The 23308-nt window shown below is 26.4% G+C and overlaps 1 protein-coding gene across 3 annotated transcripts; it reads left to right on the top strand.

The window, feature by feature from the left end:
- Positions 1 to 1143: 1143 nt before the first annotated feature.
- Positions 1144 to 21662, top strand: LOC139088198 (allatostatin-A receptor-like). Of its 3 annotated transcripts, none has more exons than XM_070637293.1 (12): positions 1144 to 1565; positions 16097 to 16345; positions 16470 to 16515; positions 16616 to 16656; positions 16773 to 16812; positions 17052 to 17079; positions 17502 to 17632; positions 17692 to 17839; positions 18019 to 18213; positions 18440 to 18595; positions 20660 to 20737; positions 20984 to 21662. In XM_070637293.1, exons 2-12 carry the CDS (start codon positions 16183 to 16185, stop codon positions 21053 to 21055), a joined length of 1098 nt encoding a protein of 365 aa, XP_070493394.1. In that variant the 5' UTR covers positions 1144 to 1565; positions 16097 to 16182; the 3' UTR covers positions 21056 to 21662. The 3 variants fall into 3 exon arrangements, with proteins under 3 accessions (XP_070493394.1, XP_070493396.1, XP_070493395.1); XM_070637295.1 differs by having other exon boundaries at positions 20656 to 20737; XM_070637294.1 differs by lacking the exon at positions 1144 to 1565 and adding an exon at positions 13634 to 13733.
- The last annotated feature ends 1646 nt before the right edge of the window (positions 21663 to 23308 follow it).

The raw sequence follows: 23308 nt of genomic DNA, 5'->3' as shown, positions 1-23308 counted from the left end.
AAAATATTTTTAAAGGTAGGTAGGTAGTTATTTCATGAAAATCATTAAAAAAGATTATTTTTTTGGAAAATAATTAGCAAAGAATTTTTTGGTTATCACAAAGTTGGAGCTCTCATTTTTTGCAACTTATGTTTGCTCTTTGCCGATAATTATGAAATACGGAAATATCATTCTTATTTCTTCTTGTTATTTAAAAATGACTAAACATACTGATTACTTGAGCGCTTTAAAGGCTGCTGTCACGAATCAAATTGGATTTTAATTTTGTAACTGTAGATTTTTTGTTCTTCAAAAACGAAAGTTTCATTAGAAATTTTTCTTTGAGCTATATTTTGATGATTATTATTTTTTTTTGAAAAAGTCCTTACGCAGCCAAATATATATTATTTTTAAGTTTGTAACACCACCAGGTTAAACTAAATAAAAAAAACTTCAAATTTCAATGAAATATAACTTTTTCTTTTTCTTTATATAGCTAATAATAACTGTTATTCAATTTTTAATTACCTAATAAAATATTTTTGGAAATTGCCATTTCGTCTTTACAAAAAATTCTACATAATAGAATTAATTTAAATATTAATTTTTCAATCCACCAAATTCCAAATTATTAAGTAAATTTCGTAAGTTGTGATAATTCCGAAACTTCTTTCAGGCGAAATTCTACATGTGATTCTATATTATTTGAAATTCGTAAAACATTCCAGCCGATGACAATCTCAAAAAAATCTGCGCATGATACCGTTCCAAAATTTCACTCTCATGAGCATTCTTGCAACAAGGAATATTCGTGTTTTCTCCCACGCATTTGCACGAAGCGAAATTCTCTCCTCAATATATAATATTTTTGAGTTGAAGGAAATTTATTCCATCAAAACGCAACAGCGTTGTTGTTATTCACATTGAAAAGTGTGAGAGAAATGAAGAAGAACCTTTATTGAGTGTAAAACTAAACTGAAAATTGCTCATCATTTTCCTGTATATGAACAAATATTTCTCGTGGCTGTGAGAAAGCGATCTCCTCTTTGAGTTGAGATATAGTATGAAATGTAATGAAAAAATGAAAATGTGGAAAAACGAGAAAGCAAAAATTTAATTTGACTTGAGCACAAGCTTAGATTGCCACTTAGTCAACAACGTGATGTGAATGGTAACGGTCTTGTCTGTGAACACAGCTCGTGAAAGTGAATGATGTGAAAAATTTACTTATGCAGTTTTATTTTCATAATTTTTTTTTATATTAAAAAATGTACGAATGGATATTTTAATCAACTTTGGCAACAATAAAATTAGGCTTAAAACAACTATTAAGAGACTAAGTTATCAGTAATTAATTTTTAAATTATGAAAGAAAAACGAAAAATGTAAAGTAAAAAATAAAAAAAAAATAACCCAATGGAAAAATTATAAAAAAATATGTGTGGAAAATAAATTAATTTTTTAAAGCTGGATCAAAAAACATTAGAAGTATAAAACATAACAGAAAATAAAATCAAATGTTTTATTATAATTTTGTGAAAAACATCATAAAGGAAAACCTCGTGATAAAGGATGGATGATTGACAGTAAGGAAGAAATTGTAATTTATATGTTCACCTTTTGCTTTCTAAAACAATTTTGACAAGAAATCAACGAAAATTTTACCTTAATTAACTCTTTCACTTTATCTTGTAATTACTTAATTTTCTCCTTCAGTTTCCACTAAGACTCTTGAAAAGTTAAAAAAAAAGAAAGTACTTTATGCTGATGATGCAAAAAATTGTTAATGTTTAAAGCTAATGATTTTATCAAGGGTTTTGAAACAAACACATTATTTTTTAAGTCTAATAACATTCGTTTCGTTTGACTGCTAATTTATGATCTTGTTAGATAATTTTCTTCAATGTAGTTTTTACATATTTTGTACGAAATCTATAATGAATTACATTAGGCAGTTCCACAATTGACTGAATTGGCAATTGAAAATCGAACAGCAATTCTTCTTCAACTTGTTCGGTTTGAATTATTTTCAGACGTTACTTTGTAACTAAGTGGTTCGGATTCCACTATAAACTGTAGGTCTAGGTTTGAGCGAGAGATCTGGCGAATCCTCCCTCGTTAAACTCCCAATAGCCATGAAACGCATATAAACGCGCAGCTATGGACCTTAAGGTCTGCAAAGCTAATGTTTATTTATTTTTTACTTTGTAACTAAAAATTTCTATCAAAAATTATTTTCAATTTATTTTTTCTTTAAATCATTTTAACTAACATCTGTGACACGTTTGATAGTGATTGCAAGAAGTAAATTATGATTTTATAGATTTAAATTTAAAGATCTTGTAACAAAACATTCTGCCTCATAACGGTTTTTCAAAATTTAAATGCAAATTTTTCTCCAATATTTTTTTCAAAGCGCTGATATTACTCGGTTACACTTTTTTTAGTCAAACTATTTTACATTTTGGGGGCTAATTTAAATTTAAATTCAGTACTAGAACTATTGCTTCACAACATTTGTATGTAGACTCATTTGTATGTAGACTCACGATTTTTCATCGTTGTGTAACCGAGTAAGATTTTTCAAAATTGAATTAACTCTTTAAATAGACAAACCAATATTTATATATGTGGTCATACAGACAAACTTCGCCCCAAAATCGCCCCAAACAAAACTAACATTATCACAATTTTCCATTGTTCTCCGTGTAAAATACACATAATAGTGTTGGTAATTTTCAAAAATTTAACGGTCACTTTTTCGTATGACCACATATTTATATATTGAGACAAACTTATTAATTCTACTACGGTATAAACAAGGCAAATCAAATGGTTAAATCTGTTAAGCTAAAAAATAGTAAGGATAAAGCATATAAAGCAAGAAAATACGATTTGGAGAAAAAATTGTAGAAAAATCTCCTCCTGGTTGCCCATTACATTAGAATCACTTTTCACTTATTCTTATTTGAAAAATTTAATTAAGGGTTAAAGTTTTTCTACGTTAAATTAAACGAGATAAATTTTCTGTTTTTGAAATTTGATGTTTGATTTTTGGAGAACTTTTTAATTTGGTAACCTATAAATTATTTTTTTTATTAATGATTGTTTATTAATGTTTGAGCATTTAATTTTTTTTTTAACTTTAATTAAAAATCAATTGTAATAAGTATAAGAAGGTAATAAAATTTTTAATGCACAATTATTTTTTATGTAATTTCAATCAGTACTTTTGGTTTATTATATCTAAACTATAGTTAATGGACACAAGTTGTAAATCTTTTGCTAGTTTATATATTTTTTTATCATATGAATAATGGAAAGAAAAAGTGTACTCAAGCACTATTTAAAATTGTCGCATAAAAATATTGCTATATGTATCAGCCAAATAAGCCAATGGAAGCACTATGACATTTATTATAGCAACGATGTAGTTTAAGCATCATAAAAGAACGTTTTTATCGCAATTTCCCTCATGCATTGTTGGAAAGGAATTATGTTATTTTTCTTACTCATCGCAATCAATTTGATGTTGGTGATAGTCATAAGACAAATGAGTGTAATATCAGTATATAATGAAAATTATGTTACTTTTGTAATTGTAATCCACTTTAATAAAACGACCTGGTTAAAAACTTTTTCGTCAGCAACAGATCAGTCAGAAACATATTGTCTTTGAATTTTCAAAATGTTTTAATCCCTGGATTAATTTAGTAAAATCAGTGAAATTCTTGTTGTAAGAGAAAAAAAATAAGGTAATGCAAATAAATGAACTAATATGAGGGCCAATCTAAGCTTTTCTTCTTTTTTATTTCGTACCCGAGTGGACATATTTCTGACAAGGAACAAATTTAATGACGTATGTTGAAATTTACTTTAAAAAAATAACATATTTTATATAAATCCGTTTAATTTTATATGATATGATTTATTATTTTAATAAATCATCTGAAAAACATAGAAATATAAATGTATGAAGAAATTTTTTTATAAAATAATTGAAGATTCTATTTCATGTCAAGAGATTAATGTAAAAGCTAGTCATAATGACAGCTTCGTTAAAGGGAAATTTTTGACTTTATGATTCGTATATATGAATTATATCCTTAGGCTAAACGTCGGTAAAAACATACTGAACTTTGATCATCAAACAGATGCTCAAGTATGTTGTTGTGTATGAAAGCAAACAACAATGACAATCAGTTAGAGGGTTACTTTTTTATTATTATACACTTTTACTATACATTTCTTCATTAAATTTCATAAATTTCATCCGTTTGTATCTGAGTTTGACATCTAAATATTATTTTCTCCGTTACACTGCACTTAATCAAAAGCATATATTTAAAAAATACTGAAAAACCTTTTCTTAAACTATATATATATGTTTATATGTATCAAATATAAGAAAATTTTAAAGGTTAAGGGAAATTTTTAAGAGCAACGTAACAGCCGAAGGTTAAATTGTGTTTTCTCATTTGAGTAAAATCTAGATTTTTTCTCGATTTGAATTTGACAAATTCAATTGCTCCTAAATAACTACAATTATTAAGCAAAAAAAAGAATTTTCTGTTAATACACATAAATATTATTTAAAAACAGTCTAACCTTTTAAAAATTTGTACTATTTTAAAGCCCTCCATTAAGCAATGCTCAAAAATTAGCAGCAATGAAGGACAGATGCAAATTTTAAAAGAAAGTCAAAACTAAAATAAATATTGGTAAAAACGACAGCAATTAGCTTTATTTCAGCCAGAAAATCCAACATAATGGATAATTCATTTGTTTTTTTTTTTCTTTTTGTTTTATTCCCTACAAAAACATATTTTTTTCTTTTCCTTTATGGCGAATACAAAATCCGTTGCGCATTTTATCTTCTTTTTCACACGCTTTTATTTTGCTAGATAATTGTCTGGTCGGGTCTACTCTGGTATTCTTGTATATTAATTCACATTCACATAGAGCTTTAATATTTGTTGATGAAAATTAGAAATATTTATCATAATATAAAATAAACAATTTTTTTGATTATTTAATTTATTTTCACTTTTATGTAATATTTAGTCATTAGTGTGTTACATATATATATACTCAAACTATGAAAATACCCGTGAACGAAACGAGTAATGCTCTTATTACGTTGTCGAGAGCAACTAATGCTTTTCCAGCAACCTTTTCAGTACATTTCTTGAGGAGAAAAAACGATTTTCCGCCCTTTTTCTTGTTTGTAGTCTGTCGCCTAAATATTCCTCCTTATTTGTCATTCACTAACAACAACCACATCTTTTCTTTTTAGTTTTGTAAATAATAGTTGTCATTCATTCTTTAGATCCTATTAAAAGCAAAAAAGCCTATTACATATAAAAATAATTTGCTAGAAATATTAATTTCAGGACGAATTAGAATTTTTCTTGATACCTTCCACATGTAATGTATGCTTATTTGTATTTACTTATCATTTTAGAAACTAAAGAATTTATTGTTAAATATATTATTCGGCCAATTTCACTAATGTGGATTATCCACTCTATTCCAGAGAGCTTCGTTTTTTGCATTCTACGACTATTAAATCTATCCATGACAGATTCTTAAAGGATCCGTGGTGGAACCTTTTCATTGATATCGCTCGGGCACATAAAGTGATTTCCATTTAAACAAAAAAAAAATGATAAACACACACATTTATTCAGTATTAACCTTTACTAAGATTTGCTTACAAAAATTCATGCTTAAATACATATTCTGCTTTTGCTTAATTTTTTTGTCGAAGGAAACGTAAAATTATATAAAATGAAATGAATTTTGTTAATTTTTTCTGGTTTTCACTTTTGCAATATATTTTGATAGAAAATTCTGTGTTACCATTTTTATAAACTTTACCAAACAATTTTTATATTTATTAAACAAGTGTAATTTTTGTGGAGTGATTTTGGTTAATGAGGTTGCTTAATATTTACCAAAACTTCCGGAAATTTTAAACAGAAAATTTCTCTTTTTGGGTCTTGTGGTTATAAGACAGTAGCTATCGGGTTTAAGCTAATTTAAAATTGTTGATCTTTTTCTCTAACATAGATTGTAATAATGTAAGAGTAAGAATAAAGATAATAGAAACTGTATGGTTAATAATTGGATAAGTTTTTGTTTCCTCTTAAACTTATATTCGTATAATAAAGAGAAAAATCACCATTAAGACAACTTAGCCATTTGCCTTGAAAGCATATTCAATGTTCATGTCTTCATCAAATTGAAATTTATTCTTCACACAAAATAATTTATCACTTTATTTTGCAAAGCTGAAATCGAGTAATCAAATGGAAATAAATTTGCGTGAATAAACATTCGTGTTTTTAAAATTTAAGGATAAAGGGTAAAGTAGCAACTTAAAAATAATCCATTTAAATTTTCTATGATTAGGATATATATTTTTATTTTCCATAATCTAAACTTACATATTCATTAAACATTATTTGTGTATCCGTTGAAGAGGTACTTGAGCAAAATATCGTAACTCTAAATTCACCGAATTCACGGCTATTAAAAAATAAAATGTTGCTTGCTGCATATTTTATTTTGATTTTTGCGTTTCTTACAAACATGTAAAAAGCATTTCATTCGTAAACATTTTACGACTTTTTGAGGCACATTAAGAATGGAGCAAAAAGCAAAATGAAGAAGACAATGATGTTTATATATTGATTGATTTTTCTTCTATTATATGATTCTCAATGCGTTTTTAGAAGAAGTATGTTTATCGTTTATATGTACGTGCATTACGATGACGACTTTTGATTTTATTTCACCATTCGTCATGGCTGTATATGCATGTAAAAGCAGGCACACAAAAAAAGTTCTTCAATAAAAGTTCAAAGTAGTGCAAGTTTAAACAGCCACACTTTTTATTATATTGTAATCCTTGTCAGGATATAAATGAGATGAACATTTTTCTTTACTTTTTATTCAACATAAACCATTTAATATGAAGGAGGATAGAATGAAACAAATATAAAAAACGTGAAGTTTATGTAATTCAAAATCATCAAAGAGTTTTTCTCTTTCTGAGTTCAGAAGAGCTTCATCCATTAATGATTCTATTTCAAGTGAGATTCTGAAATGCTACAATTCCTCATTTCTCTTTCAATTACAATACGCTGTGCTAAATTTTATAAGGCATTAAAGTAATAAGAAGACATTCATGACCTAAAAACTTTTTGGATCTACAAAGTGCTTTAAAAATTTTGGTTAGATAAAAATTGTTAAAATTACTTTAGGTTCCAGCAAATTTTTAATAACGCCATTTTTGATTCTGTCTTATTTTTGGAAGCATTTTTGTAAGACACCTAAGGTATTTTAATTTCATATTATTTATTAACTAAAGCCCAACCAAGCAAAAAATAAGAAAAAATTGGAATTTATAAGAATGCTTTAGCTTATGGAGAAATTCAAGTTTATAAAAAGTCGGAGGATTTAAAAGCAGAATGACAGGAAGATAAATAAACTAAATTATGTTTATAAAAATAATCAGCTACTGAAAAGTTTACATTTTAAGGTACAAATATTGTGAATATGAAAATAAGTTTTTACTTAAAGCCTTATTTATAATTTACAAAGCCACTACCGATGCACAGAAAAGTTCAAATGAAGATAAATTTTTGTAAGTGGAAATGAGGACTCATTTAATATTTATTGCAGATGTTCTCTTAAAGTATCAATCAGTTCATGCGTGGTCCCAATAATGTTTAAATTAATGTTTAGAGAAAAATTTTCCAAATAAAATAAATACTAAAGAAAATTTTATTGGTCTCAAAAGAATTTATTTAATCAAAAATTTGTCATGGTCATAAACACCCGTGTTTTTCTTTGAAATTTATAATGTTAAATTATCTGTTGTGGTCTCCGCATAATAAAAGTTTATATCTTGAATTAAGGTAGTTAAAAAAATTATTTAGAGAATAATACCTCTATAAGCATGATGGGAAGATTTTAATTTAAAAAAGTTTACTATGAATATCAAGCGTGTAGAAGTTGGGAATATACTGATGCCTCCTGAAAAAAAATGATAAACAACGGTAAAAAAAAAATTTCATGCAATTTACATCGCTCAAGTGCTTTTGATGCTGAAGTAATCAAATTTCAATTTGTTTTTACACTGTCGATCATTGATTTTTTTTGTAGGTACATATTTAGTGGTTTAATCTTGTTTAGACCTTTAAAGAATCTTAATGCATTGGTTTTAGAATCTTGAACAAAATGCTTTTTTTACAGTAAACTGATTCAATTAATTACTTTTGTTAACTCACTTAATTAACATTGACAGTAAATACTTGGTAAATACCAATATTTAATGTGTTTTTATAGAGGGAAAATATGCCATTGTCTGTAATATGTCAAGAATAGTTGCAATTTTTAATAGTGATTGACATAAAACAATTGTAAAGAAGCTGAAATTTTAAAATCAGATATTTTTCAATCATTTGTCTTGACATTCTTTACTCTGTAATTATACTTTTTGTTGTTTAAATTTTGTATGGGGAAAATACGCTTTTGTCGGCTACGAGTGAAACATTTTTACTCGTTCGTTTATTCTGATCTTATTACATTTTTTGTATTTTGAGATCTAATGAGTATGAAACATGTCATTGATAATGAAATTTCTCTCGTATTACACCTAATTCAATTACAACCTTTTCTCCATTTTATTCATAAGGTCTCTTTAATGATTCATGAGTTTCATAATATTTTCTTCTTAATTGAAAATTTAAAGCAGCTGCCACATTATCCATTTAAAAAAGAAAAGGATTCATAAATATGCAATAATTAGGCGTTATGAAAAAAAAAGATTTTTTTTTTGCGATACTGAGCCTTAAGTTACATTCGTTTATGCTTTAATGAACAAAAGAAAGCTCTTTTTGTTTGATTTAATTTCATAAAATAAATAATTGAAAATAAAATTATGCGAGTTACCATTCACTTATTCATATTCTTTTCATGCGTTTCGTACTTTTTCCAGATTTTTTTTTTAATATTCTTGCTCATCAGATTCAGGTATTGTTGGGATAAAAAATAAAAATGTATGTGCTAATAATATGTGTTAAATAATTCAGAAAGGAAGCACATTTCACGATAAATAATTAACAAATTGAAAGAAATCTAATAATTTACATATTTTCAAATTATACATTAATCGATATCAAATAAAATACAAATATTAAAGCCTATACAGTTGTAAACTATTTGAGAACATGTTTGTGTTGTTTATTTATAATTCATTAATTTATGTTGTGTACATTAAAGTATAGAATGGACAGAATAGAAGTAATGTCGACAATCGTGTTTGAAAAAAAAAAAGCTGATAACAGCATTTTTTCATAAATAAAGAATGTGAAGTGAATGTTTAAATAAATCATGTTACATTATTTATAATCTTATTATTTTATAAAGAAAAGGCTTATTTGAAAATATAATCTTCTCATTCTTTAATTCTACATAGCACTTTTCTTTACGAATTGAGTCAGAGCAGAGTAAGAAATAAAAAAATAACAAAAAGAATAATAAAAATAAAAGATTGAGTAAAAATTAAGGAAAAAATGAGAGTGCGTACAATATGAGATCATTAATAATTAAATTTTTTAAGTAAATTTGCAAAATGAGGGCTTCTTTTGCAAGTATAATTTTATTATCCAGTTATGGAAGTAAATTTGTTTTGCTTTTATTTTTGTGAAAAAGATACCAAGTGAATAAAGAATAATATAAGGAAGAAAAAAAGCTCCTAAAATGTCATAATCTTTAACTGCTAATTTAAAGTTAAATCATTCATCGTTTGAAGAAAACTTCACAAAAAGTTTTTCTTTGGAAAAATAGAAATGAATGATAGCATGAAATGAATATCAGATATAGCAAAACTTATTTTCTTGTAGATCAACACCTAAAATTTTTGAAAAAATGGCTCTTAAACTGAACAAACTTATTTTTTATGCAAAAAATAACTTCAATCAATTATTATCATCTCGTTTTATGAAGTATATGTATAAAGAAGAACATATCGGAACAAAAGTTTTAAAACTTTTTGTCACCAGATGTTCCTCTTTTTTATTGAAATTACTTAAAAATTCCAGTTGGTGAAAAATTATAATTTGAAGCTAAAAACTTTTCTGATGCAATGTAGAAAGGTACTTTGCTCCCAAATATTAAAAAATGTAATGTTTAATAATTATCCCAGTTGCAACATTTAATTCAAAGGATGTAAAAGAAGACTTAAATAAAACACATCTAAAATTAAGTAAATTTAAATTTTTCATTATAATAAACGAATATCTCTGTGATTCTTAGACATAGAGCGTTCTTTTTAATAAAAAAAAAAACAATTAATTTATTTTAGAGTGAAATCATAATTTGTTCAAATTTTAAACTTAATTTTGCTTACCTTTGCTGGGTTCATTCCTCTTATTTATGATTTTACGAGTTGTCTAATAAAAGTTTAAATCATTGTGTAAAATATATTCTTTTTTTATTACCTTCTTCTTTAAATCTTAAATTGGAAATGGCCAACAATCAGTAAAAGAAAAATGTTTTCATAGTGAATGTAAATAAAAGAAAAGAAAAGCCATTAAATTTTAATGACTCTGAAAGAGTCCATTAATCGATGATTTAGGAAAATAAAAAGAGAATAAATGTTTAAAATAGGTGAAATTTTCGCATTTTAAATTGATATAGAACGCATTTATTTGTTTTAAATAGCAAAAAAACAAGTTTCAAAAATGTGCTAAAAATATCTTAAATTAGAAATCTTAAAAATAATAACAATACAATCCAAAAGTAAATGAAAAACTTTTGTTGAATTTCTTTAAAATTATTTTTCCATTTTCATTGACAAATCGAAATATGATGAATTTTAAGAGAAAAGGAACAACAGAAAATGAGAGATTTAGCAGGTGTTATCTACCTTAATATCGAAAATGGTATAAATGTGACATCAATTGTCAATGTCTCAAGCATGAAATTGTGCTTAATGGAGTTTTCTCCTCCTTTCATTATTTTCTGAAATACATCACATTGAATCTCATTATATTCATTGTGATGTAAATTTTATTTTTTATTCTTTCAATAAACCAGCATAAATGTATGTTTTATACCTTATTTCCATTTCAGGGTTAAAATTCGTACGCATCATATAAAATGTGAAAGAAACAGGAATTATCAGTTTCTTCTACTTGCATACTGAAAATTTGCATAATTTCATTTTGATGTTGCTAGATAACCAATTCTCACAGTGCTTTAAATATTATATTGAATATAATAGCTGAAACATAAAAAATGCTGTATATGTGTACATATTGGTATATATAACCTTGATTTTCACTTTATCATACGTTTTTGTCATATTTTTTTTCCTTCCGTTTCAATATTACATTTCTTATGTATTTGTTTGAATGTCCTTAAGGTATTTCATTTTGTAGCTTCCTCTTGTCCTATTCAGCAGCTTCATTTTTTGAGCGATATCATGAAAAATAAACAAAATATCTTACAATTTTGTGGGCCTCAAAGGAACGTCTTCATTTGGTTTTTTTATGCCATGAAATGAAATTTGATTAATGCACACATTATAACATAATAAATAATTCACATGTTTATTTTATTTATCTTCTCTTCTAACAATGAATTTTTTACGACTTTTTGAAGAAAACAAAAACAATCTTATTATATTCATTTTTTTTTCGATTTTTATTAGACTTTACTTAGAGAAAATTATGCTTTCTCGAAATCTCGGTTCATATACATTTTTGGGATCAGGATCGGGATTGGAATTTTCGGATTTTTTTTTACTGCTGTAGGGAAGTGTTTCAAACAGTTTAACAGCGAAAATTGATAATTAACTTACATATGCTGTAAAGTTGCTGAAATTTTTCATACTGAATTGAAATTTTTTACAAAAATATTAAAAATTTTCAAATTGTTTTTAAAAATTGACTTTTACAATGTAAAAATTACCTAAATCCCGATCCCGATAGCGAGAAAGCATATAGAAAATTACTATTAATGTATTTTAACAATTTTTCTAGTTTTTTTAAAATAAATTAATCATATACTTTCAATCGGAATATTAATTTTTCCTTTTTATTATTTTTCTACCTAGTTATGTAAGTTACATTTCCATTTAAAAATGTGATAAAAAGGAACCAAGTTGTCAATTTACTATCATTGTCCTGTAGTAGCATTTCTAAAGATAGCAGTTCTAAAGTTCATTTAGTTATCGAACTTTTCTTATTTACTTAAATTATCATACCAAGTTGGTTGCTCTGGCTGTATTTTATTTAAAATAAAAAAAAGATTTTTCCTGCTATATACTTTAATAACTTTGAAGCAATTTAAAATAAAAAGACGAAATATAACAAATTGAATTAAAGTTTTTTTATAAGCTTTTATCTCGAGTTTGTGGAATTTCACTCTTTCTTTTCTCTATCAAAATTTAATGAAAAAAAATATCTATAATTCAATCGCTGCAATACTTTTAATATTTCTTATTCTTTAAATAGCAAGGAAAATTCAATAATTCCATATGTTTATATAAAAGATGCAAAGAAGCATAATAATATTTATTAAAGAAAATCATCGTGACCCATTACATTTTGTACAGAAAATTTTAGACAAAGCTAATTAGGCCGATTCTAACTTATGCGTGACCAATTTTTGCAAATGTTGCATCCTCAATGAAATTCACAAATCTGGCAATATTCCTTTAATGTCAGTCATAATCGACAATTTTTTACTTTAAAGTTGCACATCATTCAAGTGACGTACTTTTATCACTTGACCAATACAGTTGTGATTTATTGAGTTTCTGCGTAAGACAAAAATTACCGAAAGCTCGTCTCTAATTGTTTAACTTGCTTCTTTTATATTAAATACACTTTTTTCTTTTGGTCTTTTTATTAGCTTTTAATTAATTTTATGTGGCCATTTAAATTACTCAAAGCTAATATCATGTCACTACTCAAATTTCTTTACCATATTTGATTTAAAACCCACGAAGTTGATCAAGCTTTTTTGTTCTGACTTATTTAATATGTTCCTTTACATCTATTGAAACATGTTTTTTCAGAGGTATAAATTTGAGTAAGATAAATTATTAAAATAAGTAATTACAGCTGAATAAATGAGAAAATAAGTAGATTGACGGAAAGATACTATGAATGTTTATTCGCAAGATGATAAAATAAACAACGTAAAAGAAAAAAAGGTAGTCGAAACTTCTATGCAAATGTTAATTAGAGAGAAAAATTGATATTTTTATCCAAAGGCATACAATGAGGGTTACTGTTCATAATTATTATACATTTTCATTATATACCCCAGTAAATTTCATAAAATTAATAGTTTTTTTTGATCATTTTATTTTTAAAAAAAAAAAATCTCATGAAAATTCATTTCAAAAATCTCCATAACAATCGAAATTCCAGAATAAATTTACTTACTGTAAGAAAATATTATGGCCTGCAAGAAGCAGGGTCGAGAACTTTGAGGAGTCATAACTTCTGTCTCAGACATCAGTTCCTATAATATATAATATGTTAAATTAATTTGATTTAAGGAGGAGATGCCGTTTTAAATCCTGATGTATAACGGCATAAATCACCAAAACTTCAACATGCTATAGGACAACAAGTAGGACGAAAAACTTTTTTTTAACGGACGCAAATGGACACAATATGAACTTAATTCTGACAAAGTTTCAAAGCAATCGGACGCTTCATGCCGTGGTACTTCAGTCACACGATGTTTAAATATTTGAGTCTTATTGCTTGGAAAATTTAATATTCGCAAATCTATGTTAACCCAACATTAAATAATTTATTATAAGAAGAGAAAAGTATCGTCTGGTAATTGAAATATAAATCATTAACATAAAAAATTATCATAAAACGTGACAATAGTGATCTTTCAATTTCATAATAGCACAATTTCATACAAAGAATGTTGGAAGGAACTCGAAATAACATCATTGTGTGAACAAAAATAATGATTTAAAATTATATTTCTTATTCGATAACATTTTTCACTATTTCTTGATAGTTATGGTGTTAAAAGGAGATTTAGGAAGTGTACGTAAAAAAATAAAAAAATATCTAAAACTTTAAAAAATCAGAAAGAAAATAACTTCCATATACTAATAACATATACACATTTTGGAGGATTAGAGTTCCAAAAATGAAAAGAAAAGTCGATGACAAAATAAAGTTATCAAATATTCGTCTCATTCATTTTTTTTCAATCATTTTCTCATAAAATACTTTTCATACATGTCTTTTTTAAGCTTCATTACTCAGAAAATGTGGACTGAGATTTTTCCACGATGGAGTACGTAATGAACATTTGTGACATTGACATAAGACGAATTATGTCACGTCAAATTACATTGGTTTCCAATAATGCTTATAACATCACTTCTTATACCTTTAAGATTTTTCATCTCACTCAATTTTCTCTATGCTTGGAGCAATTCGTGAACGATAGAAATCCTCCGAGAATTCCTTTCTTTTAAAAAAGAAAATTTCTAAAAGCCCATAATTTTCCGCTCTGTTAGATTTTCGACATTATTGCTCTTTTCTTATGAAAATATTGAGCCTGACGCTCATTTCGAGGAAATTGTGGAATTTTTTACTTTTTTCTCTTTAAGTTTTCATGTTCAATTTTGAAAATGTAAAAATAATAATTTATGAATTTATTATTTTTTCCTTCTTGAAATCACTTTTGTCCTACATTATGATCCTATCTTTTCTGTCACTCAATTTGGGTCCTCATGAATTTCTTTCTTTCAATTTCTTCAATAAATAAGCAAAAAAGCTTCATGGTTCATTGAAAGGTTTTTCATTTAAAGTAATTTTTGCTGTGTAGAAATTTTCTCTATATAAGATCCTTTTTCAAACTTACAACAAAAGACAAAAAAAAAAAACAGAGAAATTGATTGACAAATAACATTTAGATACAAGAAAGCAAAAGATGAAAAGGTCCAAAAATAAATTTTCATTTCAATGTAAAAAGGAATGTATGTTGTTATACACTTGAAACCACCTTAAAAATTTCAAATAATTTCATCGCTGTCAAATTCAATCCACCTTTTGATGCAAATTTCATTATTTCTAAAATTAAAAAAAAAATAGCTTTATATAGAATTATTGTGCGAAAAAGCTTTTACATTAATCACTGAAAAATTATGCATGTGTGACTTTTATTGTATGACTTTCATCATTTTAAAAGCAAAAGTGTGTCAGATAGCTCTGGGAAAATACACAATTGAAAAGGTCAATTTAGGCAGTTTGCCAAAAGCATGAATGCTATAACTGCAAATTAGAAAATATTTTCCAACCAAACAAAAAGAGAATGTGCTGGAAATATAAATAAAATGTACATATTTTCTTAAATTCAACAAATTTGCTTTGATAAGTTTTAATTTGGGACGAAATTATATTTGCATTGCTCTGCCTTTTTTGGTATTCCTTTCAAGTATAAATGTTTGATAATTTGATCAAATTAAGTTTAGTGTAAATAATTCAAAGGTCGGCTTCTTTCATTTCAAATCTCAAAGTAATTAAAATAGGAAAAGAAGCAAAGGAAATTTAAACTCTCATTTTTTCCATTGTAAAAATTATTTATTTAAATGTTCAACAAGTTTGATTGAAGACATTTGTAAAATTTTTCGAATACCTCAATAAATTTAATCGACAAAATTCATCTGCTTTTTTCTTCCTCTTTACAAATCTCCAAAGATATTTGAAGGTATTTGATTCAAATAATGACGATGATCCGTCATGATTCTTCTAAAAAATTTATTTGCTTTTTGAAATCGAAAACAATTCTAATTTAGTTGTTGTTTTCATAACAAAAAGAATAATCAATATTCTTGCTTTCAATTCTAAATTGAAAATAAAGTTTACAGTTATTTATATCGATACGTACAATAAATTGTTTACATATTTACACAAATTTAAACAAAAATTTGCTATTAAGACTTGGAAATGACTTGGAATGAAGACTTGGTTTAATTTTATTTACAAAATTTTAATTGCAATAAGAGCTTAAATTCAACTAGAATTTTGAATATATATATAATTTTGTTTTATAGATTTCCATTTACAACATGTATTGAGAAGTACTGAGGAAAAATATACGTAACAAAATTAAAAATTGAACAAAAAAAATCATCAAAATATGTTTGGTGAAGTGTGCAGCAACCACACACATTCCTTCTTATGGGGCAATGAAACAATACTATTTGACCATGAACTTGAATGCACCGTTTCAAAAACAGTTTTTATACTTTTTTCTTTCATCGGGATTGCTGGACTAGTTGGAAATGCTCTCGTTGTACTTGGTAACTCATCTTCTTCAAACAGAAGTTTTAATTCAAATATTTATTGCAATTTTTCTAATTTCTCGTTTCAATTTGGAAACATTCAACTACTAACATTTGGACTCTAATTGATAAAAAACGACAGTTGTTGCTGCTAATCCTATGATGAGATCAACAACTAACATTTTAATGTAAGTTAAAAAGTAATTTTTTAATGTTTCATTATTTCATTGCCGTTAAGCCTGTTATTCTTTTTTAACTAATACTAAATTTTTATACAACTAATGATAGAATAAATTTGGCTGTGGCCGATCTGCTGTTTGTGATATTTTGTAAGTATCATCTACGCATTGATCTATATAGTCATTTATAATTGATTCAAAGTTTTTAAAATAATTTTTCACATTTTAAATTTAATAGCATTTATTTAATTTTTTTTTCTCGTTAGGTGTCCCAGCTACAGGCTTCGATTATGTCCTCGCAAGCTGGTAAATTATTTATTTATTAATCTAATATTAGAATACAAATGGCGATGGCCATTCTTAGATTGGAGTTGTGACTTCATAAAAAATCATTTTTTTTTCGATACTTTTCTTATTTTGTGGCCATCGTCAATTACAAGTGATGCTTGTGCAGATTAATAAATTTGTATACAATCTAAATCATTTATTATCTTTACTTTGTTATGTTCCATTTTCTTATTTTATTGCATTAATATTAATAAAAGGCCATTTGGATCCGTTTGGTGTTCTTTTGTAAGTATGAATACTTCTTTAATATCTGTTTTTATTCATTTGGCTTTATTTATATACTAAGAGGAACAAAATACAAACTTTTGATTAGCCTCGTAAATGGCATAAAGTGAAACTATAATATTATTGAACAGATAAATAAGAAATTACGACTTTATGTTCACATTATAATTCATAGATTCCTAGTTAAATGATCAATCTAATGCTACAGTATTTTATGAAACCAAAAATGCCTATTATATGGTTTACCTATAATTTTGTGACTAAATGCTCCATACCCCAAAGCTTTCTGATGATTACTTCCTTTGGTGATAATCATGTACATGTGTATTCTGTTATCAATAAACTATCGTAAATTTTTATGCGACAAAAGACATAAATGATTGTCATAAAAATTAATGAACATTTAATTCTTAAACTTATAGGTACAGTATATGATTGTAGTTACGTGCCATGCGAGTGTCTATACTTTAGTTCTTATGTCCTTGGACCGATTTTTAGCTGTTGTGCATCCAATTTCTAGTATTTCAATACGGACTCAACGGAATGCGTTGCTGTGAGTTACATATTCCAACATAATTCACAGTTCATTTTAAATATTTTTCTGTATTACAGTGCTATTATTGTAACTTGGTTAATTGTCACAACAACTGCCTTTCCTGTCTTCATTTCGCATGGAGAAGTTGAATACCATAATCATCGAAATGAAATCAATACAGCGTGTTTATTTCTCACAGATGATGGAAATATAGCAATATTTCAGGTGCAAATTCTTTATTCATCATTTTCAACGTGACAAACAAATCGTATTCAAAAAGCATTAAACTAATTATTTGCTACGTGCTGATGCACAATTTTATTATTTGTTTTCATATGTGCGATATAGAACACAAGTTCTTTATCATGGTTTTAAAATCTTCTACTTAAACATTTCCATTGCAGATATCGTTCTTTCTCTCATCTTATGTAATACCGCTGACATTGATTTCAATTTTATACATCAGTATGCTAATAAGACTATGGCATAGTGTACCAGGAAGTAAAGTTAGTGCGGAATCACGACGTGGTAAAAAGAGAGTGACGCGTATGGTGGTTTTTGTTGTACTTGCCTTTGCAGTATGCTGGTTGCCTATACATGTAAGTGTAGATATATATTACTTAAAAAAAATAAAAATCTATTGTGTTAAAACCTTTTTTAATATATAGTTTTAAATTAGCAACTCGTTAAATAAAAGAAATAATAAAATTAAAAAGTCAGAAATGTATCACAAAATCATTTTAAATTTATCGATAGCTATAAATTTGTTATAGCTCATGGAAAACTAATAATTTTAAATCCCTCATTTTTTATTTTTTATTGTAGATTGTCCTTGTTTTGAAATCTCTACAAATGTATGAAACATCACGTCTCGGAGTGTCCATACAAATTTTTAGTCATGTTCTTGCGTACACTAATAGTTTTATTAATCCAATTTTGTACAACTGCTTCTCAGAGAACTTTCGAAAAGCATTTAGAAAAGTGAGTGTACTTATTGCTTTCTTTTCATGTCACAAAACATTTTTTTTTTGTTTACTATACATTACCTAATTTTTCTGTTATTTATTTTCGGCGAATTTTGTTAGTATTATTTTCATGTCATTGCCATGGGCACACATTCACAATGAAAAGGAAAATACATTGTTCTATTACAATGTATCGTTGTTTTCTGTCACATTATTTACACATATTTGTCATAGAAATGTTAGCAACTTTATATTCTTCATGTCATGAAAGCGACAAGATTTTTATTGTTTGAGATTTTCAACTGTTTCATGATGCTCCATTAATTTAACAAGAACAAAATAAATAATTTTTTGAACAAATTGTGTACAGTTTTCAATAAATAATATAATTTATAATTTCAAATAATTAAGATGTGAGATTGAAAAATCTTTATGAAATAGGAGGTAATGATTAATATATTTCCACAAAACCATATTACTTACATGGTTTTAATTTAGCATACAGAAGTTGCTCATAAAGCATAGATATATGTGTGAAATCTTATTATTCACATATATTGTAATTATATTAATCCTAGATTCATACTTTCATCGGTCTTTTTCGTGATGTTATGATAAAACAATGATGATGTAAAGAAGACAGCTCTCAAATAAATATACAAATATTTCATCTTTTGGCGCCTTCTGTTTGTTAAGGTTATTTGTAAAGAGATTATTCTTCTTTTGTTCTAAAATAACTTACTTTTTGTCAGTAAAGCGGTATTGATTTTTTATTATTGAAAAGCAATATTTTTGTTTTTGATTACATTTATTTTTTTAAGAATGGAAAATTAAAGCCAAGATTAAAGTTTATCCAGAAATGTCAGTCTTTTTTTCAAAACTCGAAGGTACAAAACGCACAAAATCAGTTTAGTCAATTGCATATATCAAAGTAAAATTCCTTGCTTGTTATACATACTTACATACCAAATTAGCTTCGACCTCTGATTTAAAGTTTTTATAGAAAAGTTTATAATCATTACATTCTATTAAAGTCAAATTAAGCTGAAGAAATGTTTTGGATTCATCTTGGAAACAATATTGTAAACATAATCAAAATATAAATATTTTCACACAAAAGTACCCTCGAAATTTAAACGTTATGAAACTTACTCAAACGCTCAAAAGATCTCTTAAGAAAAATAATATAATAATGCCATTTTTTCAAGTTGCTGTTTGAAAAAGTAGCTAATAAAATCTTGGGAGCAAAATAAAAAAAAATGATTTTATGAATTCACAAATAAATTTTTTAACGAGGTTTCTTTAGAAAAAGAAATTTGATTTTAAATAATATTTTTAATAACATCAAAAAGAAAAAGAAGAAAAAAAATCGAAATTGAACACGAATTTTTAATTTAAAATTAATAAAGCTCTGGATACAGAACAAAGACAGGTCAACTAAATATTCATTCAAATGATATTGTTTTTCATATTTCTCAGTAAAAGATATACCATGGTAAATTTTTTTTGGGACACAAAAAAGTAATTTTGAATTAATTATTTATCGCTTTGATCCTTTTCTCATCTTTTTCCTGATCGGACACAATAGAATGAGTTTTAATAAAACTCATTTCAAAATATATTTATCAATAACCTTTATTAAAGATGAGCAAAAATGTTTTGGGGTATGAAAAAGATATCGTATTAAATATTGTTCTGCAAAAAAGTTACTAACATTCCTCGAACTAATGTGTAAGATTTACATCAAAAACAATCACAGCGATGAATCCCTTTTTCCATAAGGTTCGAAAATGCTTAGCAAAAAAGGAAAAAAATACCTTCTTTTTTTCTTCCTTTTTAAAGACCTGTTGCAAAAATTCGATAACCTTGTTATAGAATGTAAAGCAGGTTCTTTCTACCTTTTCATTTCACATATTTTTACTGTGTTCATATTCATGCTCAACAAAAATCATAAAAAAAATCGTTAAATCACTTCACTTATTGCAGTAAATGTTTCTTCGTTTCTCTTTTCTTTTTACTTGCTTACCTTTCACTTTTTTATAATAATTTTTGAATTGCTCTCCTGTATTTATGAAGATAGTCTGGTGCGGAAAGCCAATTCCTTTGGGAACTACAGGTGCTCAAATCACGAAGGCCGGAACAACAAGAACAACTACAGGTTGGTATAATAATTTTATTTCTAAAAATTGTTTTATCTTTTTCTTTGTAAATATAGTTTTATATTTTAACATGACCAATAAATTAATTCTTAATGAAGTTTGAGTTTGAGTTTGATTTCTATAAAATCATTTAAAAAAAAAAATTTGGAATACAATAATTATGTCCAGAAGAAAAATATTTTTATTTTACCTTGATTAGTAAAAAAAATTTAAATGTGATGAAGAATTTTATTTTATATTCACAGCCGCACAGAATGGGGGAATCTCACCACCCGCCGAATTCCTCTAAAATAACTGAAGAAATTTCTGCTGTATAGAATTTACCTTTTCTACAACATTTAAATATAAGATATCTTTAATTTCATATAATCATTTATAACAGTGAATGAGTGTGATAAGATCCGTTTTGCAATCAAAACTGCGATAAACAACCAGGAAACTCGTCATTTTGTTTAATATTTTATGTAAATACATTATTAACAATGTGGGTTCCTATCCTACTATTGCGCATCATGAGACATCGAATTTCATATCTGTACATAAAAATTTCACAAAAAGGAGAAATAATGGTAGTCAATAGCCTAATTAATTAGTTAATAAAGAAGAAAATGCCTGAGAAGAGGCGTAAAAATATAAAAGGTTTTTTAAATGAGTAATTAGTCTTTTTAAAGTATTAATAAATTATTATGAAAAAAAAAGACGCTTATAAAAAAATTTATATTCTGTTTAGAGACTTAACTTATGTTTAGTGACAGAGCAATGTTAATCAATCAAATGGGAATTATAGGTATTCAACTAAATTTTATATGACACAAAGTAGTAGCAGAATAAGGTTAAAAACACGAAGAAAAAAAATTTAATTACTTTTATAGTTCAATAAAATATGATCGAAGAAATAAATAACATTCATGTGATGTTGTAGTTTGTCTGTGTTTAGAAAATAATTATGAATTGAATTTATATTATAATAAATTGGAAGCATAAAAACTTTTTTTTTTTATAAATAATTGATGTAGCTTTTTATACAAAATTTTCGATCATGTAGAAATTTTCTAAGAAAAAACAACAATCAATTATTTAATTTAAATTTCAAAAAAAAAAAAAAATATTTTGTAAAATGAACTAAAAATCACAAAACAAGGAAATAATCTAATTCAATGGTCATATATCCTAAAAATAATATTTTTTCCAAATCAGTAACTTAAAATATGCCTTAAAATCAGTTTTGTTAACTTTTAATTCATTCTTATTTTTTATTTTTTTCTTGGATTAAAAAAATAATTCTGAAATTTTTCAACTTGAATGTTTTGCAAGCTTTTTTTTCAATAATTATTTCATTATTCATGAATCATTAATTAAGATGATATTTCATCAATATATTAATTTAACCAATTTGATTTATTGTGGTGAAAATATTTGATCCATTAAATTCAACATTCACATGCATTTACCTGCATTTTAATAAAACTGGATTTTTAACGGATATATTCATCCTAAAAACTTTTTGATAATGTTTCCAAGATTTTTTTACACTCTGGTAACTAAATGGAGCCGAAATTTGATTTTTTTTATGGTTTAACAACCTAGTGATTCAAAAAATGACAAAATTCGACTTTTCTGAAGAATTTTTTTCCTCATATAAGAAAATTAGTTTGAAATTCGATTTTAAAGAGGAGTTTTTCACTGTAGATTAGGGTTGGATAAATATACGTTTATATGCGTACTTTATACAAAAAAATTTACGTATATGTATACTCAAAATCACAAAAACCGTTAAATATATGTGATTTTGTTCATTATTAAATATCATTTCTTTGTTTATAATGAGTCTTGATGTTCATAGATTAAAGAGTTGAGGATTCTGGTTGTTATTTAGATTTATTATGCTCTATTTGTTCGCGCTGGATGTCACTGGATCTTAGTTTTTGTTCATAATAGTTCTAAAAGTTGCTGAGTCTTATTATTATTCTGAAAATTGTCTTTAAGTTTATTTATTGAAGTAAATAATGATCCAGGATGGTACTAGATTTTATAATCCCGATTAAATTGTTTGGTACAGATTTAAAATATTATCCAGCAACATTCAGTGCTATTCAGCAACAGACAATGAGCATACTCCCTAAATGAGCGTTAACATGATTATAATCATTCAATATTATAGAGAATGCACATTTTTGTTATCAAGCAAGGTCCATATCTGCTCGGGTATGTTTACATTTTAGTAACATCCAAAACAAGGTTACTATATAATAAGATCCAGGTACATCCAGAATACTCAAATACATAACAGAATTGTCAGATAGATGCCTGTGAGTAGGTGGCTAGCTATTTCTTGTTATATTTTGACTTAGCCTAGGCATTTCCGAAGTGGCTCGGTGGCGGAATGGTTTAGTACTTCGGTACATAATTATTACAACACCGATCTAGCGATCTTGGGTTCGAGACTCGGCATGGGAAATTTTTCACGTGTCCTTTTTCGAATCATATGTAGTGGAAACGCGGCTCACAGCCTTCCTTTGTAGGCTAGAGACAATAAGCTGATAATAGCGTCATCAAAGGAGTGGTTCTGA

This window comes from Chironomus tepperi, unplaced genomic scaffold, assembly GCF_022539635.2.
Source record: "Chironomus tepperi strain 1889 unplaced genomic scaffold, CSIRO-AGI_Ctep_v1 contig_161, whole genome shotgun sequence".
NCBI classification, from domain to species: Eukaryota; Metazoa; Arthropoda; class Insecta; order Diptera; family Chironomidae; genus Chironomus; species Chironomus tepperi.
The sequence above is the reverse complement of the archived record's forward strand: the minus strand, read 5'-3'. Positions and strand labels throughout refer to the sequence as shown.

Coding starts and splice junctions, on each gene's coding strand:
- LOC139088198 (XM_070637293.1), top strand. CDS start 16,183: ATGTTTGGTGAAGTGTGCAGCAACCACACACATTCCTTCTTATGGGGC. Junction 16,657..16,772: donor TCTGCTGTTTGTGATATTTT/GTAAGTATCATC, acceptor TTTTCTCGTTAG/GTGTCCCAGCTACAGGCTTC. Junction 18,596..20,659: donor TTCGAAAAGCATTTAGAAAA/GTGAGTGTACTT, acceptor TTATGAAGATAG/TCTGGTGCGGAAAGCCAATT.